The sequence below is a fragment of the Amia ocellicauda genome, chromosome 4 (genome assembly GCF_036373705.1).
Source record: "Amia ocellicauda isolate fAmiCal2 chromosome 4, fAmiCal2.hap1, whole genome shotgun sequence".
Lineage (NCBI taxonomy): Eukaryota > Metazoa > Chordata > Actinopteri > Amiiformes > Amiidae > Amia > Amia ocellicauda.
In genome coordinates, this window is record NC_089853.1 from 41,849,610 (window position 1) to 41,869,450 (window position 19,841).

At 38.5% G+C, this 19,841-nt stretch overlaps 1 protein-coding gene across 5 annotated transcripts; it reads left to right on the top strand.

The window, feature by feature from the left end:
* The first annotated feature begins 1,838 nt into the window (after positions 1-1,838).
* On the top strand, positions 1,839-19,475 carry osbpl2b (oxysterol binding protein-like 2b). Of its 5 annotated transcripts, XM_066702315.1 has the most exons (16): positions 5,751-5,834; positions 6,514-6,576; positions 8,421-8,463; positions 9,118-9,280; positions 10,045-10,177; positions 11,451-11,526; positions 11,907-12,041; positions 13,381-13,478; positions 14,239-14,421; positions 14,771-14,878; positions 15,550-15,639; positions 16,133-16,256; positions 16,700-16,825; positions 17,181-17,304; positions 17,650-17,740; positions 17,852-19,475. In XM_066702315.1, exons 4-16 carry the CDS (start codon positions 9,244-9,246, stop codon positions 17,952-17,954), a joined length of 1,428 nt encoding a protein of 475 aa, XP_066558412.1. In that variant the 5' UTR covers positions 5,751-5,834; positions 6,514-6,576; positions 8,421-8,463; positions 9,118-9,243; the 3' UTR covers positions 17,955-19,475. The 5 variants fall into 5 exon arrangements, with proteins under 5 accessions (XP_066558410.1, XP_066558411.1, XP_066558412.1 ...); XM_066702313.1 differs by lacking the exons at positions 5,751-5,834; positions 6,514-6,576 and adding an exon at positions 1,839-2,018; XM_066702317.1 differs by lacking the exon at positions 6,514-6,576 and having other exon boundaries at positions 5,759-5,834.
* The last annotated feature ends 366 nt before the right edge of the window (positions 19,476-19,841 follow it).

Consider the following 19,841-nt stretch of genomic DNA (forward strand, 5'->3'; position numbering starts at 1 on the left):
AGATTAATCTGTCTCTCCCTTCTTTGCACCTGAAATTCTTGCTCTTATCTTGGTAGATCAAGTTCCAAAAACAAGGACAATAGATCAGCGGTTGGGACTTCAGGGTTTTGTATATGGTTTTATCTGTGTTAATATGTTTTAATCAAGGCAGTCTTTAAAGGGAATTTACTATAATACCTATAATGTAAACCTTATCAATTATTATTAATTAACTGAATGAACTGTTGCGCCCTATGCCTGTCGGGATCGGCTCCGGCTTTCCCGCGACCCTCACCAGGATAAGCGGTTTTGAAGATGGATGGATGGATGGATGTATGAACTGTAAAAGCCCCTTGAATTTAGTATCAGTTGCATAGTGTATATTTGAATTCTGTACTCACAGTGGGGAATGCAGAGGTACAGTCTTTGTGTTCATTACATTTTTCTCCTTATGATAGTAGAGGCAAATTAAATACTCAACAGTGTAGAGAAGAAAGTGAAGCTGTTAACACCTTGCTTTTATAAACAACATGCAACTCCTATTGCTTCCTTTAACTTTCTCTTGGAGGTGGCTACTGCTAACTGGCAACTTATGAAGGTCTTATGATGGTGAGGTTTTTAATTCACTGCATTCCTTCTATAAAGATGTGTTTTTCATTAGCTGAATTTGAATGCTTGCTTTATGCCTCAAGAAAGGCACGTTATAAATGCTACAAGATACACGATTCAAGTTGTATTGTTCAGTATTGCATTTTCCTTTATTGATGCATTGAAGATCTGACATGTTTCTGAATGTGAAAACGGGTAAGCACAAAACAAGACTGACATTTCATTAAATCGCATGTTTGTGTTGTTGTGTCAGTGTTTACTGAAGTAGCAACATTGAGACATTTTGGTGACTGATAATATTGAGAAAAATGAGAAAGAGTGACAGGATTTCTGCTTCGCGTGACAGTCAAGAGATAATAAGGGAGACTTATAGTTCACTCTCTCGACACTAACAGCATCTCAACTCTCAGAGCGTTCTTCCACCCCGAGTGACGGAGTGCTTTATTCAGCGGACAAATGCAGAATGTTTAGTGTGCACGTTCCCTCCCAAATCAAACACATTTTGCCTTGGTAAGAAACTAACAGCTTACCAAACTGTGTTTAACAGCTGGTGATTTGAATTATTTGTGGGCCAGGATAAAGTTTTAGAAAGATCTGGAGGTGGGGAAAGCAGGCTGCTTATAACAGCTTCTACAACGTATGGAAACAATCAATGATAGCTGGTCCCACCAGGTTTTCAATGGCTGAGGTTATTGTGCTGGTCTGCTACAGGAAGATATTAATGGGTGGTCCCCAGCTCCTCAATCTAAATTATGTTCTCCAACCTCAAGTCAAAGGTCCCATGGGATCAGCTGGTGCATGGGAAAACCTTGTGTAAGGTTTCTTCACAAGCTAAAGCCTGTGCTACATAATAATGCACAGAGCAAGTGTATTGGATTGTATTCGGAACACAAATAAAATAAGCATGAGCTTCACCTGATGTTTTAATAATATAGAGCCCGTTATATTCACTGTGACATTACAAAAGTAAGCTACACAAACAACTGGAAATCACCTGCTAAAATAGCATGGCTGATACATCTCTATTTTAGCAATCACCATTTACGGGACATTCCCTTACTACAAACCAGTACACTAAAACGTGCTTGACAACTGATGAATGCTGGCTCACACACGTTAATCGTCAGGGAGGCATCATTGCCCCATAACAAGAGCAGACACCGCCTCCTGCACACATGGTTGGGGTCTCCAGGAGTGCTGGTCCCCCATTGGTGCGCCGTGCTGTCATTTATCTCAAGTCCCGCCCCCGCTCTTTTTTGCTAGATTGTACGACTATCAGGCGGCTGGCTCGGTGAGACGCGATAGGCCGGTCGCCCCGTCAATCACACCGCCCTTGTCGGGACTTCCGTCACTGTCAGTCCACTGGGTTCAGCTTGTTGGCGTGATCTCGTTGGATAAATAAAACCGTTTTGGCCATCGAGCTCTTGCAGGTAAGCGAGCTTTACCTTTATTGAATCGGCCAGGCGTTAAACTGCGTCTGAAACGGCTTTCTAAGTCGATCTAACCTTTTCCGAGGCCTAAGTCGACCCTGGCTACGTCCACGAACTGGATACTTATAAATAACTTATGAGAACACTGTTTTGGTTTGTTATTGTGGTTCAATAAAACAAAGTTGCGCAAATCGCCGGGTCCAGATTGGAGTCTTAAAGTGAACCTAAATCGTTTCTGAAATAAAATGGAATATATTCATCCTCGGGAGATGTGGAGATTGCTACCAAACGGAGCCAGTTCCATCTAGAATTGATAACTGTAATGTGCAAGTAGCCAACATTAAAAAGGTGATGTTTTCTTCTTCGGGATAAAAACAAAAACCGGTGTATGACGTAATTGGAAGATTGATGCAGGCGTTCTGGTGCTCCCGTGACGTCACGTAGTTGTATGCATGCAGAAATGTGAGGTTTTGTAGCGAATTATTTCTCCTGAAGGAAGTCCCCCTGGCGTATCTCTCCCCCGAGCAGTGCCGTAGTTCAATCAGTGGCTGGGATATGTTGTGCACATTCACCACAGTGCCGTCCTATTCTGCATTCAGGCGATTCACGATTTCACTTTTGCCACTCTTCACTTGGTAGAAATCGACACATTGTAACATTGAATGCTACAGTCTGTGCTGGGGCATAGATCGGTTTACCTTGACTTTGAAATTACATTGAAACAGAGATTTGACATTAAAGTTACAGATATGTTTTCAATCCACAGGGAAGTTTGTACGTTTTTTGCACCGCTACTTTAATTTCCCTCTTTTAAGTAGTGTAATTAGTATGGCAAAGTGCAATTTTGACAGTGTTGTCTGGAAGCATCTTTGCTTTTTTCTAGCAGAGCCACGTAGATCCAGTACTGCTAAAGGCACTTAAAGACATGCACAAAAGCTTGGTATTTACTTTTCATTCTCCTTTACTGGACACTAACTGTGCTTAGCCTTTGTTCCCCTGAAACCAAAAATGTTAAGTTCTCCACAAAATTACTAGAACAAAAAAGGTATTTGGGATAGGACCTTTTAGTGTGCCTATTTGTGCATGCGTATTAGTGGTAAACGACAAATATTGACTGTAATCAGCGTCCATTCATCTTAATAAAGTGCCATATGTTTTTATTTTTGAAAAATAAAATAATAGCACGCTAGGCATTGCAAGGAGCATGTCAAGTTTGTTTTATCTATCCCTAATTTTTCTCATACATTCCTTTCGTACTGAACATACCACCACTTTTGAGAAGTTGGATATTAGATTAAAGGGTGAGGGAGGTGGTGGTGGGGAGGTCAGAGAAGGACCAGACAGAAATGGGACACGCATAAGTCAATCATTTGTGTAAACCTTATGCTGTTGTACCCCCTCCTCCACCAGTATATTTCACCACACTCATTCTTGCATTTAATTTGTTATTATTAAAGTTGCACATAACCAAGTGGAAACAACGACAGAGAATCCTAAAGCCCCACATTTGCTTTTCTTTAGAGTGACATTTTACAACAGTATGAAATCCTATTATGAATAAAAGTCTAATTAGTTGCCTGTTACCCCCTGGGGCACCTGCCAAAAATAGCACATCATTTTGTGAAATTACTCTGAGAAGAACAAAATTATAATGAAGGGATAAATGAACACTTATGAACATGTATTACTAATTTGTTGTCTCATAAAATGTAACCTTCTAACAGCGTACACTTTCTTTTGGGATATCAGTGTGGTTTGCTGTTACTACCCAGAAAGCATTCAAGAATTTGTTGTCGTCTGGGCATACATTATTTATCAATGAGATAATGTTACCGTTTGGTCAAGTGGTACTGATATATGTAGTAATATAACACTTTATAAAATGAGAGTTGATGAAATGTAAATGATCAGTGCAGTCTATTTGTTGTTGCTAATCTGTAGGGCCTATGTGAAAAAAATAAAAGCTACCTGAAGGAAATCGTATTTGAGAATTTAAAAGTAAAACCCTGTTAGCAGATTGTGTTCTTTAAACATCAGGACAGTAAGTGTGTTGTGCTGCAGCTTTTCCATTTCTTTTTTAAACGTATTCACGTTTTTCCAGTAAATGTAGCAGTGTGCCTTGTGAATGACCATGTAGCATCCCGCAATATTTTTCCATTATATAAGACCAGAATTCAGCTGTCAGTAGCTAACTGGTGTGCGGTGCTTTTACAGGGAAGAGCACATTTCTGTAGTCCATACGAACATAAAATCACAGTGTTCCTGTATTTTAGACCATCTTGTTTTGATGCCCAGCTTCATCAGCTGTTATTGGACTGTGGCTAATGTTTCAGTTTGCATCAATACTTTCTACAATGTTCACCTTACATTTGTTTATTTGTTGCAAACCAGTTATAGGTAGTTGTTTGGTCCTGTTCGCATTCAGGTTGAATGACCTTATTAACAAATGTATTGTGAGCAGGGCAGTGTTGTTCTAGGGTGAATAAAGAAGGCTTTTAGGCGAGTTCTTCGTCATTATTTCACATAAGTCCGGTTTCTCCTTGTTTGCACTCTTCGGTATGTTTGTGTATGTTTTCCTTAAAATCGGAGTACACTGCCCTAGCCATGAAAAACAAAACCAAGGACCTGAGGAGGTGTTGAGGAATGTGCTTCAAAGATTAAACTCCTTTAGGTGAAGGCAGTGTGATTAAGGTAACATAGCAACCCTGACTCACACCGTCCCCGATGCAGTGTGTACATTGGTGTCCAGTGTGGTTTCACTACCTCAGGTTATTGTTTGGAGCTGAGCACAAAGGTGAAATTCCACGCAGGTGAATGTACATTGATCTGTCACAGTTCTGCATTTTCATAGCACTACATGAAGAAAGAGTGGATATTTAAAACCTTAAATGGCAATATCTTTTTTTACATTTTCTTCCCCAAACAGGTGTAGTAAGCTGAACTAGTCAGAATAAAAAAGTCAATTCCAATGACAACTGTGAGGATAAATCCTTAAACAGTTAATTCAGCCAGATTGTTTTTTTGTCTGTATTTGTTCTGATTTCATTAGACAACCAACAATTTCCCAATTGCAAAAAAAAAAAATCCCCTCATTGGTTTGTGTTGAGAGTTATATAACAAGGATAAAATAGTCCCCATCTGTCAGTAGAGTACAGCATGTTTTATACATAAAGGAAATTCCGACAGAGAGGGAACTGTCATTTTCAGAATCGCCCATTCTGTTCTACATACTATCTAGTCCGTCAGAACATGTTGTCACCATTGTCAGGGATTTATTGTTTTTACTTCTTACACGTCAGTTTTTCTCGACAAAATGTCCTTAACTGGTTAAATAATTTAACCTCATCAGAAGCCAAAGGATCCTTCTCCCAACTAAATGCTAACTGGACATGAAATGGAAATCCTCAGAATCTGTAATTTATTTCTACAAAATCAGGTTGCATTCACATAGCAGCCATAGCAATCACTGTTGAAACGTCACAACATATACACTTGCCTACATTGCTAAGCAGCCAGGGATCTAGTTGCAGTTTGATGTTTATTTTTTAACTAAATGCATGAGCAGGGTTTGGTGTATCTTGAATGAATCTGGGTGTTGCTGCTTTTGTCAGACAATCCCTGGCCTTTATTGTGACTCGCCTAGTCAGACAAGATTCCATTCAGATGAACCCCTTTTGGAAGTGGAATATTTTTGAAGCTGAAATACAAGGTTTGTCATAAAGACTGTCACTAGCTTCACTGCCACTCAAGTTTGCCGGTGTGCAGCTGTAATCGGTAACAGACTTAAGTATTGAAGTGTGGGGGAGAAAACGCTGGGTAGGTGAAATGAATCTATATTTTCATGCAAACTCTTTTAGATTTTAACAAAGTATTAAAGTTATCATCTTCATTTTGTAGGTGTAGTTACTGGGGTTAGATATATATATATATGTTTTTGTATCCATTATGTCAATGAAAATACCTGCTTTTTTGGGGAAAGCGAAATACAGTATTTGCAACTTATGTTTTTCTTGTGTTGTTGTGCAGTCCTTGCAGTTTTCCTTATCTGTGTTCTATATCCGACTGTGGCTTGCAGAATTTTTTGTTTCACATATTTTTTACTTACACACTCGCATGTACAGTAGTGTACAACGTAGCTACAGACACAGTATTCCAATATTTCTTTGTTAAGGCGAGGTGTTGAGCTGAGATGTTAGTTTGTGTCAGTTATGGATTAAATCTGCAATCGATATTATCCAGTGATAAGCTGAAACCTGCTATTTAATACTTGAAATTCTGGGTCAAGTAAGAAATTCAGTTTCAAACAAAAACGTAAAATCAGTTGATCCTGGTCTACCGAGTGGCACCCAGAGCTCCCAGACACTTGAAAAGGGGTGACGGGAAATAATGTAGGACTTCCTAGAATCATAGCTCTCCTCCTGCACTCTGTTATTGGTGGTTTATCTCTGCACTCTCTGAACTTGTTTTGTTTTGTTTTCTGCCATTTTTCTTCCAGATGGAAAGTAACACCGGAAACTAATTCAACTGTGTGTAATTCCCCTTGTTTATTTTGCACAAGGTCAGTTCAGTGCAGTTATACTGTGTGCTCTCCTGTGTACATTATCATGAACTCCTACAAATAAGACCATGTGTTCACAACAATGGTTAGAGTATAGAACTGGGAGCGTGGCAGCCAGTTGGGCCTGCACACTGGGCCTTTTGTGTCTTTGTGTTGGCTAGCTGTGCGCTGTTGCTTTGTGAAGCATCGGTTACAGAACAGTGCAGTCATCCTTCTTGGTTGTTAGCAATCTGTATCACGATAAATGTAGGCTTATTTAAAACAGGCCTACATATGCTTCACAGTAGTCTTCTGTGACTGCATTCCCATGTATGTTATCAGCATTCCCATGTGAACTCAAAAGTAACCTTATCTTTACAAATTAGCCTTGTAATAGTAGTTTCCTTGTGTAATAAGTCATTATTGATTTCAGTAATCGGAATCCAGAGTATGAGAGAATCTATTGTATGAAAAAACAACAGCAAAGAAATTTGCAATGAAATTGTTAGTAAACACAGACATCTAATTCACAAACTGAAACCTAAAATACATATTTTCGAATGTTTATGCAACAGTGTTCTAGATCTAGTGTTGGCGACGCAGGCACAATAAAACATAATTGTTTCTAATTTCAGTTAATCTTAAGATGCTAACCAATTTCCTGTACTGATTGTGGTTATGCCTCTGGCTGTTGAAATGAGAGTTCAAAATACATGGTCCATTTCTTACATAATACTGCCGGAGTCCACGGTCACTTGCCACGTTAACTCAACTCCTCCTATGTAAACTAGATGCTCTCATATCAGACGCTATTGTATTAGTCGATTTGTGTTGGGCTTTCTGTGCCTTTCCAGCTTCCCTGAAAGCTGAATAAATCAAATTCACAGTGAGATGCAGAAAAATACTTTGTTGAAAAAACATGGCAGTGAATTGCAATATTTCGACTTGCCCAACCTTTTGAAGCAGTGTCTGTTTTGCACGCTGGGGCCCTGTAGTGATTGAGTTAAGCCGAGATCAGACGTTTGCGGTCGGTTATTGCAGCATTAATGAAAGCTGCAGTGTTGTGACATTTGAAAAGCATCAGCCAATATGCATCTATATAATCCAGACTCTGCTTGCATATAGTGGGCAAGCACTTACTGTAGTGACCAGCTCAGCAAAATGGAAAATAAACTATGATGAGGATCGTCTAAGCAACAATGTCCTTCTCATATTGCTGAGAGTCTACAGTGTGAACATAAGTAAGAGGTTCTGTAATCGTCTCACAGGGTTTTCCATTTTGATGACTTTTTTTCTGTCTTCCACACACACATCCGCGTCACTGCTCACATTTTCACTTTTCCCCTTAAAAGAAAAGGTTATTTGCGACACATTACAATGCAGAAAGTCATAATCCTGTCAAATCATTGTAAAATCGAGCTGATGTAAAGTTTGTTTTCAAGCTGCTTTCTAGAGAAAACAGAAGTTTCGACTTGCAAACACAAAGCGATGCTTGCTTGAGGGTGTGGGGCCTGCAGTGTTTGTTTTGCTCTGGTTTCCACAATGTGTGTTTACTGTGAACACCCTCCAGTACTCCACTCTCAAGGTGAGACGGAAAGGGCGAGGCAATCTTTAACGGTGATCCAAATGCTGCAGGGCTCGAGTTATCAGTTTGGTTAGAAATTAAGAGAACTCAGTTGGACATGCATCGATAAAGACATGAAAACAGTTCTTTGTTATGAAAGTGATTTTGGAATTGTCGGAGAACTGGTTAATTAACTTATTAGAAATTGTAATATTTTAATGAGACTTTCTTGGCACAACATGAAGATGATAGCTGGCCTTTATATAAACTTTTTAATCTTTCTTTCTGTACATCTTAATAGGCTAAACTTGGTTGCAGATTTTGAACTCCCAGTATTCCACATGGTGGGTATTTTTCAGATATTTGTTTAATTCTTTCTTGTGTTTATCTCCCTCAGATAAGAGGGGTTGTGTTCTGCAAGAAAATGCTCCTTTGATGTCACAGCCCAATATTTCTAGGCAGGGTTGTACTAATTCAGAGAAAATCTAAAATGAAAAAAGAACACCCACTGCTTTTAGACAATTGCTCCTTCACATTCGCTTGAATAGTTCTTTTATCAACACTGTTAAAGTTACATATCTTTAGTCTTTTTGTGCTCCCGTGATGTCCGACGATTATTTTTTTAGCATCAATTGACCAAGAGATGGAGCAAAAAAAAAAAATTAAATCTATATTGCAAACTCAACATGTCTAGTTTTGCGTCAGCAACTGACATTGATTTTTTTTTTCAAATCTTTCCTTAATCGGCAAGAAAACAAAAGTGTTTCCAGCAAAACTGTGTAATGTGGCTTCGGTCAAATCTTAATTGAGATAAACCTGGATTAGAAAGATAGAGGTCTATGACTATAAACCCTTAATGTATAATTGTATTTTTATCACCAGTTAATCAGTTTTAACATTTGTTTCCATGCATTAGGAGGTGGCAGTGTATTACAAGTGCATCCAAATATAGACAAATAATGTGTAACTTTTTTCTTCTTCACAATGTTTATTTTTAGGCCCCACATTTATCTTGATTTGGTCCAGCAGCTAAGGAATCAGAAGTGCCAGCAACAATTGGGCAACAGATTAAGACAATGTACTAGAGAAATCCCAAGGAAAGGAGCCACCACTTTAGTTTTAAAATGATCAGCGAAGAGGAGTTCTATGATGCGGTCACAGGTAAGAATCCTGGCTCAAAACAGCCAGCCGTGTTATGCCGTGCTTCTGGATGTAACCATGCTGCTTAAAAAAGTATTATTGTTACAGTATCATCTTGCATCATGAGCGCACACCTTCAATAATGCAGAGCGCTATTATATTCTGTGATGGGTTTCCTTGTCATCTCGCTGTTGTGCACCAAACCAAACTGAACTTAGCTGACCTATGGTATTGAATGTCATGAAGATATAGGCCTATAAATTACAAGGAAGCAAAAGTTGTGGCACATAAATGGAGATGCCACTTTTGTTGCCGTCAGAATGGATACAGCTACTGATTAATTGCCTCGTTATTTATTTATTTTTTAATTGATAAGTACACCATCTTTTCTCTCATGTCCATTTCATTTCATTCTTTAGTCCTTTTATTAGCGGGCTAAATCTCCAAATAAAATGCATTTTAAATTAAATTGAAATCTCAAATATGAATATAATCATACATAAATTAATTTAATTATTCATGTCTTGTTGTTCTTGATGTTTTTTATAGCTCCTATCACTTGTAGGTGTTTTAACTTTGTGAAACTCCTATTTGAATGGTTTGTAATCTGTCTGACAAGTCGCCCTAAAAACAACATATGGTAACAGAGACGTACAAAATAGTGAAATGGGTGAAAGTGATACAATTTTTCATAAACTTTCAGGGATGTGAAAAGGTCATCCTTCTCTGATGTGAAGTTGGCCATCGTTCAAGGTTTTTTTAATTTATTTTTTGACTTCTGTTAGGCTTGGAGTCGGACGAATCCTGTGAAGGCACTTCAGAAACCAGTTATAAAGACGCAATTGTTTTTGATGGCAGCAACAGCACACAGAAAAAGAATGGAACAACGCCACAGGAGAATGGAATCAAGAAACGCAGGTGAGGTCAGATTCCAGACTGCTTCAATTGTGCATTTCCTCAGGAGCGGTATACGAGTGTGTGTTTAACAAATCGCTGCCTCATTTGATTTATTTTCAAAATCCTGACTCAATGACTTTGATAGCAGTGCATAACATTGTCCACCCCATACATTTTACACATTTCCCACGGGCATGGTTTAGATCTGATACAAAGGGCCCTATGTTTTTTGCGACCTGCTTCCTAAGGCTGCACCCCGGACAAGGTGGCCATGCTGTAGCTTAATTAAACCACTTATTTATTAATAATCTCACCATTTCTTTAATTATCTTGATTAGTTTTGTTTTATTAAGGTGCATTGATGTGTAAAGTAGCAGCAGCTACAAGCCATTTATTTAAAGGGACGTATCTATGTATTAATTACCAATGTGTTATTTACGTTTAATAGTGTTTGTTAGAATTGCAGTAAATTACATTTTTGTCAATACATTTGGCCAAATTTCATCAAACAAACATTAAAGCGGATTGATACTTGAGCAATATATAAATATTTATAATGGTTGCAACCAGTTTGTCTGCTTTCGGAAAACTATTTGCCCTGATATTGCTGGCAAGGTCTATTATGTGGGCTTTACAAGCGAATGTACTGAATTTGGCAGTAAACTTCAAAGGATGTGATTTTATGCCTTGATTATGTAACTGGCATTATCAGAGACAAATCAAATCGCCAGTGCCAATTCACTGTATCGGCTAATATTACTTTCAATTTGGAGATATTTGATATTTCTTTGAGAACAAACAAAATGTGCTAAACGCACTGATATTGTATAATTGCATCAGTTGACTCATCAGTAACTGCAGGTACAATGTCAGGCATCTTTATCAATTGTACATTTTCATATTTTGCAAATCAGCAATTTGGGGTAGATATTCCCTTTTCAATTGAGCAGCTATAGAAATTACTTGTGCATTTATTACAGATTTGTTCAGAAATGCATATGTTTGGGATCCCACCCCCATGGGACATATAAGCACAAACAAATGCCTCTCATGAAATGCAAATGAAAATAACATATTTACTGGGTTCATGGATTTCTAATTATTTAAAAAAATCAAAGTGGAATTTATTTTTCTTTTTTGTTTCATTACTTTTATTGTGAATTACATTTCTATTAATTAGGAGACTGCAAGGACACCTAGGGCGTAGCAGTTGAATTACTATTGGAAAAAAACTAAATATGAAAACAAAATTGTATGACTTATATTTTTATTTTGTGTTGGCCTACCTTTGCAGAACAACTCTACCAGCACCTATGTTCTCCAGAAATAATTTTAGTGTGTGGGCAATATTAAAGAAATGCATTGGACTGGTAAGTTGATTGAAAAAATATTCTACATTTAACATTTGTAAGTTTGAAAAGCCTAATAGTTATTATAATGAGACGGAGATCTAATTTACAGATCTTTATTTACTATACTATAGATGGTTAAACTGTAATATCATTCCTGAACAGAGAAACTAGAATCAAAACATCTAAAATTACTTATCTGAAGCCCCAGAGACAAGAAAGCTATAATTTAGGTAACTTTTATACATTATACATACAATTACAAGCGGTACCTGACAGAACAGTTTTGACTTGCATTTAAAAAAAGGTTTTCCAAAGATGTGACCCATTGTTCTGTAAGTAATATTTATGGTATTTATTCAACAATTAATTGAAGTAACTGCTTGTGTTTTGTTCTGTAGGAGCTGTCCAAAATAACAATGCCTATAGTATTTAATGAGCCACTGAGCTTTCTGCAGCGAATCACAGAATATATGGAGCACACATACCTCATTCACAAAGCATGTTCTCTGTCAAACTCCGTGGAGAGAATGCAGGTGAGATACAAACGCATCTTATTCAACGCTCTCTTTTCTCCAACTTTCCTGTTTTGTGGGGAGTCTAACTCTGGTGGGAGCAGGTTCAGAAATAACAATCACAATGTGAAACGACAACCCATTCTGTACCACTCTGTCCTGTGTTTTATTTAAATATCAAAACTTTTTATAGTTTATTTTATGTAATTATGTTTATAGTTTTTTTAAGGATTATCAAGTTTTCTATTACTTTTGTAAATAACTGATCATTGACCAGATTGATAATATACAGGTAGCAGTTAAAAAATGGTAACACAAATGTAAAGTCACTTAATAGGGCGTTGGGTCACTATGTTAGGCCAGTACGGCCTGTATGTGCTGTGGCATTGTCGACCATTGTCAACGAGGGATGCGGCACCGTTCTTCCACGTCAAGTCAAGCAAGTCAATCAACTCATACCTGGTCGATGGAGGTGGAAAATGGTGACTCAGGCCAGAATTTGCCATAAAGGCTCGATTGGGTTCAGATTTGGTGACTGAGAAGGCCATGACGTATGGATAGCATCAGTGTCAAGCTCATCAAACCGCTGGGCGATTGGGTCGCTGTCATCCTGGAAGACGCCCCTCCCAGCAGGAAAGAAATGCTGCAACATGGGGTGAAGATAATTACTCGTGCACTTGTCTGTTTGTCAAGAACATAGTTAATCTGACCCTATCACATTTCCCTACTGCTCAGTAGTCCATTGTCTGTGCTCTTTGCTCCATTGCTCTCACAAACATGCATTGCCAGGTGTGAGGAACAGTTTGTGCACTGCAACCCGACTATCTGGAATATTGCGGACAGTTCTTGATAAAACTGGCTGCTTACATCCGAGGTGGAAATTGAAATTTGCTTGCCTATTTTGTCTTGCACTTGCATTATTGCACAGATATCACGATCCTCAGAGATCTATTCTGACATCACCTTAGACACCGTTGATCATGAAACATCAGCAAGTTGAGCTGTCTTGGTCACTGAAGCTCCTGCCAAATGCGTCCCAACAATCGCCCCTCTTTCCAAGTCACCGAGGTTTCCTCTTACAGCCATGCTAGCCATAATTATGGGCAACTAGGCCTGTCCAGCATTTGTCTCCATGGCCCTGAGCATTCTGGGATGTTAATTGCTTAATTAACGCATGAGCCACCCCTGTGTGGCGGCCCTTGATTTCAATATACTTGGTGTTCCTCATTTACCCAGTTGTTTCCATTTTTTGGCCACTACCTGTAGATATCCATTGCTGAACTAAGTCACACTTGTACATAATTAACTGGCAATCTGGTCTATTTTCAAGTATTCATCCTCCATAACATTTGACTTGCAGGCTGTGGCAGCGTTTGCTGTTTCCGCAGTAGCGTCTCAATGGGAGAGAACTGGAAAACCTTTCAATCCACTCCTAGGGGAGACCTACGAACTCACAAGGTAATGGGCTGCTGCAACCAAAGTTTTTGCTGTTTTTACTTCTTTTTGATCGTTTTCTCAATGGGTTCCAAAACTCTGCAATGTACCAGCACTCTTTCTGTGCGTTGGTGCATTTCTGTGGTTTTGAGTACATGTTTAGAAGTATATATCTTTTCCAGGTAGAATTTGCATTTGACAGATTTTAGCATCCTGTGTGAAATCTTTGCCTCCTCCCATACAGTAGGAATTCCCCATCTGTATAATAAATAGCAAGCAGCAATATAGATATTTGTAATCGTATTGTGCTAGTAAGACAGATTGATTATGAATAAGGTAACTTGTATAGAGAAGGAATGAGGGACAAAACCTTGAAAATTGTATCAAATATACAGTGCCTATAGAAAGTATTCACCCCCCTTGGACATTTTGTAACAACCTGAAGTTTTGATACATTTTAAATGGGATTTTATTTCCTTTGATTTACACAACCTACTCAACACTTTGAAGAGGCAAGAGAATATTTGTTGTGAAACTGAAATGTGTTGCTTAGATAAGTATTATTGTTGACTTATTTATTAAGGCAATTGGTGGCACCTGAGCTAATATTGGGAGTGTCATGGCAAAGGGGGAGAATACTTATCTAATGAAGACTTTTCAGGTTTTTATTTTGAATTAATTAGTTTCTTCATTGCAGGTTAGGGTTAATAATGTGAAAAGTCACAGATTCCACCTCTTGGGACTAATCACAGATTTGTTTTAAATTTTTGTTTCCTTTTCCTAGAGATGAGCAGGGATTTAGGTTTATATCTGAGCAGGTTAGCCACCATCCTCCCATTAGCGCTTTCTACTCTGAAAGCCTTAACGATGACTTTGTTTTCCATGGCTCAATCTACCCCAAACTAAAATTCTGGGGCAAGAGCGTTGAAGCGGAGCCGAAGGGAACGATCACGCTAGAGCTGAAGAAGTAAGTGTCTCCTTTGACGCCGTTTCTCAGTGTGCACGGTCACCGTACTGCCGAGAAGTACAGTAACACATTCCTTGGCCTGTTCATAGATGTATTTATTTTTAAATTTAAACATAGTATGCATCAGTAAACCTAAATTGTTCTATTGTGTACACATTGCTTGACTATGAGTTACTGTGGAACAATTTGTGGATTACCTCTACACCTGTATAACTCACAATATGTTGCTTCATGTCATTCCTGTTGTGGGAACCTCTGCCTGGCTATAAATACCATCTCGAAGGAGGAGCGTTCCACTTTGCTTTGTGACGCATGTTTGCTTAGCTTTTTTTTTCTTTCTGTCCTGCAGGCACAATGAAGCCTACACATGGACAAATCCTTTTTGTTGTGTTCATAATGTAATTTTAGGCAAACTTTGGATAGAACAGTATGGAACAGTTGAGATTGTCAATCACAGGTAAGCCAGCGGTTTGATTTTGATTTGTACTCACTATACCCTTAAAATTAGACTTTATGCTATTCTCCAGCCCTATTCAGACAGCAGTATAGGGATTATCAGTGCTAAAAAGAGGAAAACATATTGGAAGCCATTGTGTGTATGTGAAAGGAAACAATCAAGATGTAAATCAAGAATCAAGAAGGCAAAACACCCCAAGAACAAGCAGGAACTAAAGACAGCCGCAGTGCAGGCCTGGCAGAGCATCACCAGGGAAGAAACCCAGCATCTGGTGATGTCTATGGGTTCCAGACTTCAGGCAGTCATTGACTGCAAACGATTTGAAACCAAGTATTGAAACTCACAATTTAATTCATGATTATGTTAGTTTGTCCAAATATTTTGAGCCCCTAAAATTGGGGGGGCCACATATAAAAATTCCTACACCGTTCACCCAATTTGGATGTAACTACCCTCAAATTAAAGATGAAAGTCTACACTTAAAGCACATCTTGATTGTTTCCTTTCAAATCCATTGTGGTGGCGTACAGAGCCAAAATAATGACAATTGTGTCACTGTCCAAATATTTATGGACCTAACTGTACTTTATACAATATAGGTGTGTGTGTGTGTGTGTATAATGTTCCAGTTAAATGAACTGGGCCTTCTTTTCCCTTCCTTTGATTAACAGTACTGAAGAGAAATGCATACTGAACTTTAAACCCTGCGGGATGTTTGGGAAAGAGCTCCACAGAGTCGAAGGCTACATTCAGGACAAAAAGTGAGTTCACAGAAAGCAGCAGGGAGGTTTCCCCGCAGCTCGTCTCAGTGGAGCAGCTCAGTGTAAGGTTTGCCAGGAGCGGATTCCAGCAATCCAGAGCGGCTGAATCGCTCTGCCGGCCCACACAGCGAGCCCAGGCTCAATCTGTTGCTGTGTAGCTGCTCGGAATGAGTGTGAAGAAGAAGCCAAGGGAAGTGGGAACTTGTTTACAGTAAAGAGACATCCACCAAAAATTGGATGGTTAGAAGAGTTAATTAATGATACATTAATTAATAAGAGTTTAGTGGAACATTACCAGTCACTAACATTTTTAGATGGGCTGGTTTTACTGGGTGAGTGAGGCATCATTTACAGATGTGTGTGTATTATATAATATTAGTGCATTTGTTTTCTACTCCAGTGCACAGTACAGAAACTGAGAAACTGTTCTCATTCCTGGCTCTCATTGTGTTACTAAGAAACCAGCATTAAACCTATTGCATTTCTTGCACAGTAAGAAGAAAGTGTGTATGATTTACGGCAAGTGGACTGAGTGCATGTGGAGTGTGGATCCTCAAGTTTACGAGGCCAACAGGAAAGCAGACAAGAAAGGATCAGACGTAAAGAAACAGAAGCCGGTATGCCAAGTTGTGCAGAACACACCCTCTTTGATTGATGTTGCAGTATTCTTCCGTGCATCTCCACAAACTAACTTAGTTATTTCGTTCACCACAAAAGTGTGAGATGCGTAAAACGTAATTGAAGCTTTCAGATTTCAGGACATTGTGACTTTCATAGATGTGTACAGTTAACGCCCATCGTCATTTTTTTGTTCTAAAACTTTTTATTAAATTGGTTGAATCTTCTGATTAAGTAATGCTCGTTTTAATCATGAATGGCAAATAATGTCTAAGAATTTAAAAGGAAATATTCATCCACTAATGTTTGTGTACTGCTTGCAGATCTTGTGCAACATTTAAACATCCTTATTTTTGTATGATTATTATTATTATTATTTGTTTAATGGAGGGATGGCTGGGTGGGACACTGAACAGTACCTGTTCTTCTTGGCCTTTCACAGGAGGAGGGCAGCAGGGCAGAGAACGATGAGGCCGATGAAATGCCCGAGGTCCAGGAGACGGTAGTGGTTATTCCTGGCAGTACCCTGTTGTGGAGAATATCCTGCAGACCTCCACACTCTGCACAGGTGCGAGAGCTCCACGCCGCACAGCTTAACTTTTTTTCCCCAGAGTTTTTCTATTCTGGGTCGTAATAACAAGCAATCTGTACCTCCAGTCACTTGGACTTCACTACCCTGAAGTAAATATCCTTGGTTACATACTGTGTGCAGCTACTCCTCGATCCTATCCAACTCCAAAATGACTCCCTATCTAAATGAATGTTCATATAAAACACTGAATCTGTACCGACTGAAATTACTAAAAGAATACAAATATAATAAAGGTTACAAATGAGAGGAAACCATTCTAGTAGCCAACAGTATAAGAAGTTTGAGTGTCATTAAATTTAATTGTTTTGGGTTTTTTCCTTTTTAATTTCAGATGTATAACTTTACAAACTTCGCCATCACTCTGAATGAACTTGAAACAGGAATGGAAGAGTATTTAGCACCAACGGACTGTCGCCGGCGTCCAGACATCCGAGCCATGGAGAATGGAGATATGGGTACGTTCTTACTGAGAATATGCAGCAATAAACATGCTACCAATTTCAATATCAGGGTTTATCTTTATATTGATATCTATCATATCTAATCAATACATGGTATTAATATCAATATATTAAGATATCAGTGTGTGTGTGTGTGTGTATATATATTTATTTAACACAATATAACTTACCAATACCATACACATTACAAATTATGCAGAAACTATTTGGTGTACTAGGCTTGGGCTCCCGGTTCATGGTTCTTAATAAACGATGGGTTTATAAATGAATTGATAAAATGTTGTATAAATGGGGGTGGGAAATAACAAGGCGTGATAATGCTTTATTTTGTGTGCACAGATATGGCCAGCAGAGAGAAGGAAAGGCTAGAAGAGAAGCAAAGAGCTGCCCGTAAAGAACGTGCCAACAATGAAGAGGATTGGTCGACTAGGTGAGCAGGGGCTGGTGATTGTAACAAAACTGCTTTTGGAGAGGACCGTCTGTTTCTTTTCAACGATTCACTGACTTCATAACAAAATAACTCTAAATTGTGTATTTGCAGGTGGTTCCGGCTAGGCACAAACCCGCACACGGGAACACAGGACTGGATTTACACAGGAGGGTACTTTGATAGGAAATACAATGACTGCCCTGATATCTACTGAGGGGAACCTCACTCCCAACCTCCAGCGTCATATCATCTCTGTCTTGTTGTTTTGTGTTTTGTTTTTAGTTTTTTGTCCCCCCCCCCCCCCTTACATGGCACAATTAACAAATTTGTACAAACTCTTTTCACTGATGAACCGTTCCGGAACGGGGGCTTGACATGCGCTGAACTAACAATGAGAGAGTGTGAGAAAACGACCCTCGAGTCTCTGAGCTCATTACACCCGATCAAATCGAAGTAATCTGGTTTTCTCTGTAGGTTTGCTCTTTTCTCCTGTGCGCTGAAAGGAGAGGAAGGTGAACGTGTCCCGTGCAGTGGGGCCAGGGTGTCTGGTCTGTTCAAGCAACACTTAGGCTTCATGTTACTTCAGTTTTTAATTACGAATAGATGTGCACCGCAGGTCGATACACACAGGAGACTCAAATACCTGTTTTTGTTTCCAGTGGCTTTTTGATACTGATAATATCCCAGGAAGTCCACAGATTCACCTATAGCACTGTAAAATGATTTCCATCTGTGAGTTGGCACTGATTATAACCACCAAACAGGCTAACTGGAGGCACTACTTATACATGGCATTGCGAAAAATATGCTTTGGGAGTAGATACGGTATGTGTAGTCTTTAACCTAAAGCGTTTCAGCCTATGCATAGATGAGCATTGATGATCAATTCTGTGATCACACTGATGTGGTTTGGTAAAGATGGTACAGTTAAGTAAGAGGACAAAAAGAAGAAACCTAAAGATTACTGAATATTTCTGAACCTTGTTATATTTTCAGTGTTTCAAAAAGGCCTTGGATGACTTAAATACTTGTTCCTATTAGTAAAGCTCTAACTTATAAGCACACAATACATTATCTCTGAAAGAATTCTACAATATAAATTGGGTTGCTTTTGTGTTGTAAGGGACACTTAACCGGTTTAATTGACATTATGCATTCAGCATACTGAAAATATGAAATAAATGTCATTATTGAAACTGCTTAGTGCCTGTAGAGGGGTGCAGTGAGACTGTTGTATACAATCAAGAAAACAATAAATAATAAAATAATATGTAGTTTGTATTTCATTTTATGTTTTATATGTGAATTATGAACTTAATGAGGTTGAGACACTTTGGTTCTACTATAGCAGAGTGATCAATAGATCGAAGATGAGTGAGTGAGTGATTGGTGATTGTTGATTCCACTTTCAAGTTCCTACAGTTCAGGGCTTTGTTTCCTTTATCTGTGCAAGTTTAATATTGCAGAGGTCCCCGTACCACAAGCCGACACTATCCAGGCAGTTTCAATATGGCACCATCTGTTCTCAAAATGACAAAATGAAACCTGTTGTTTTGGCACTAAATATTTATGTACAATATTCTGATGCATGCTTACAAATGTTACCAATTAATTTATTTTAGTTGGTGAATAAACCGAAAGCTGCTTAAGATTGTTTACCTAGTTCGTAAACTTTACGGAATTTTAAAAATAATAACAATAATAATGAATAATAAACTACATTTAAATTCCTTTATGTGTGTCTTTATGTGTGGTTGCCAAAGTAATTGTTTTCATGTAGAATTTCCAAAGCCATATGTTGCAACTACAGGTATTTAAGGTGAGTTTGTGGTATATAGATGCTGCAAATTAACATAATTTCCAGTACAGGAATTGGGATGGTATTACTGTGGTTTTCTTTCTAATGATATGTACATGATGTACACTGTAGATAGTTAAGTATGTATTTAATAATAATAATAATAATAATAATAACTGCTGATCCTCGGCAGTCTTCCACGAACACTGATTTTTGTCAGTGAGTGCTTATCAGAAAAAACACCTGCTCTACATAAAGCTGTTGTAATTTCCCCATAGTGTAGGCTTCTTGAACATTCTGTGC

What these genes read in the sequence shown, in the direction of transcription:
- osbpl2b (XM_066702313.1), top strand. Translation starts at nt 9,244, where the DNA reads ATGATCAGCGAAGAGGAGTTCTATGATGCGGTCACAG. An exon ending in GGCTACATTCAGGACAAAAA is followed by an intron (nt 15,640 to 16,132) that starts GTGAGTTCACAG and finishes TTTCTTGCACAG; the next exon opens with TAAGAAGAAAGTGTGTATGA. An exon ending in GAAGAGGATTGGTCGACTAG is followed by an intron (nt 17,741 to 17,851) that starts GTGAGCAGGGGC and finishes GTGTATTTGCAG; the next exon opens with GTGGTTCCGGCTAGGCACAA.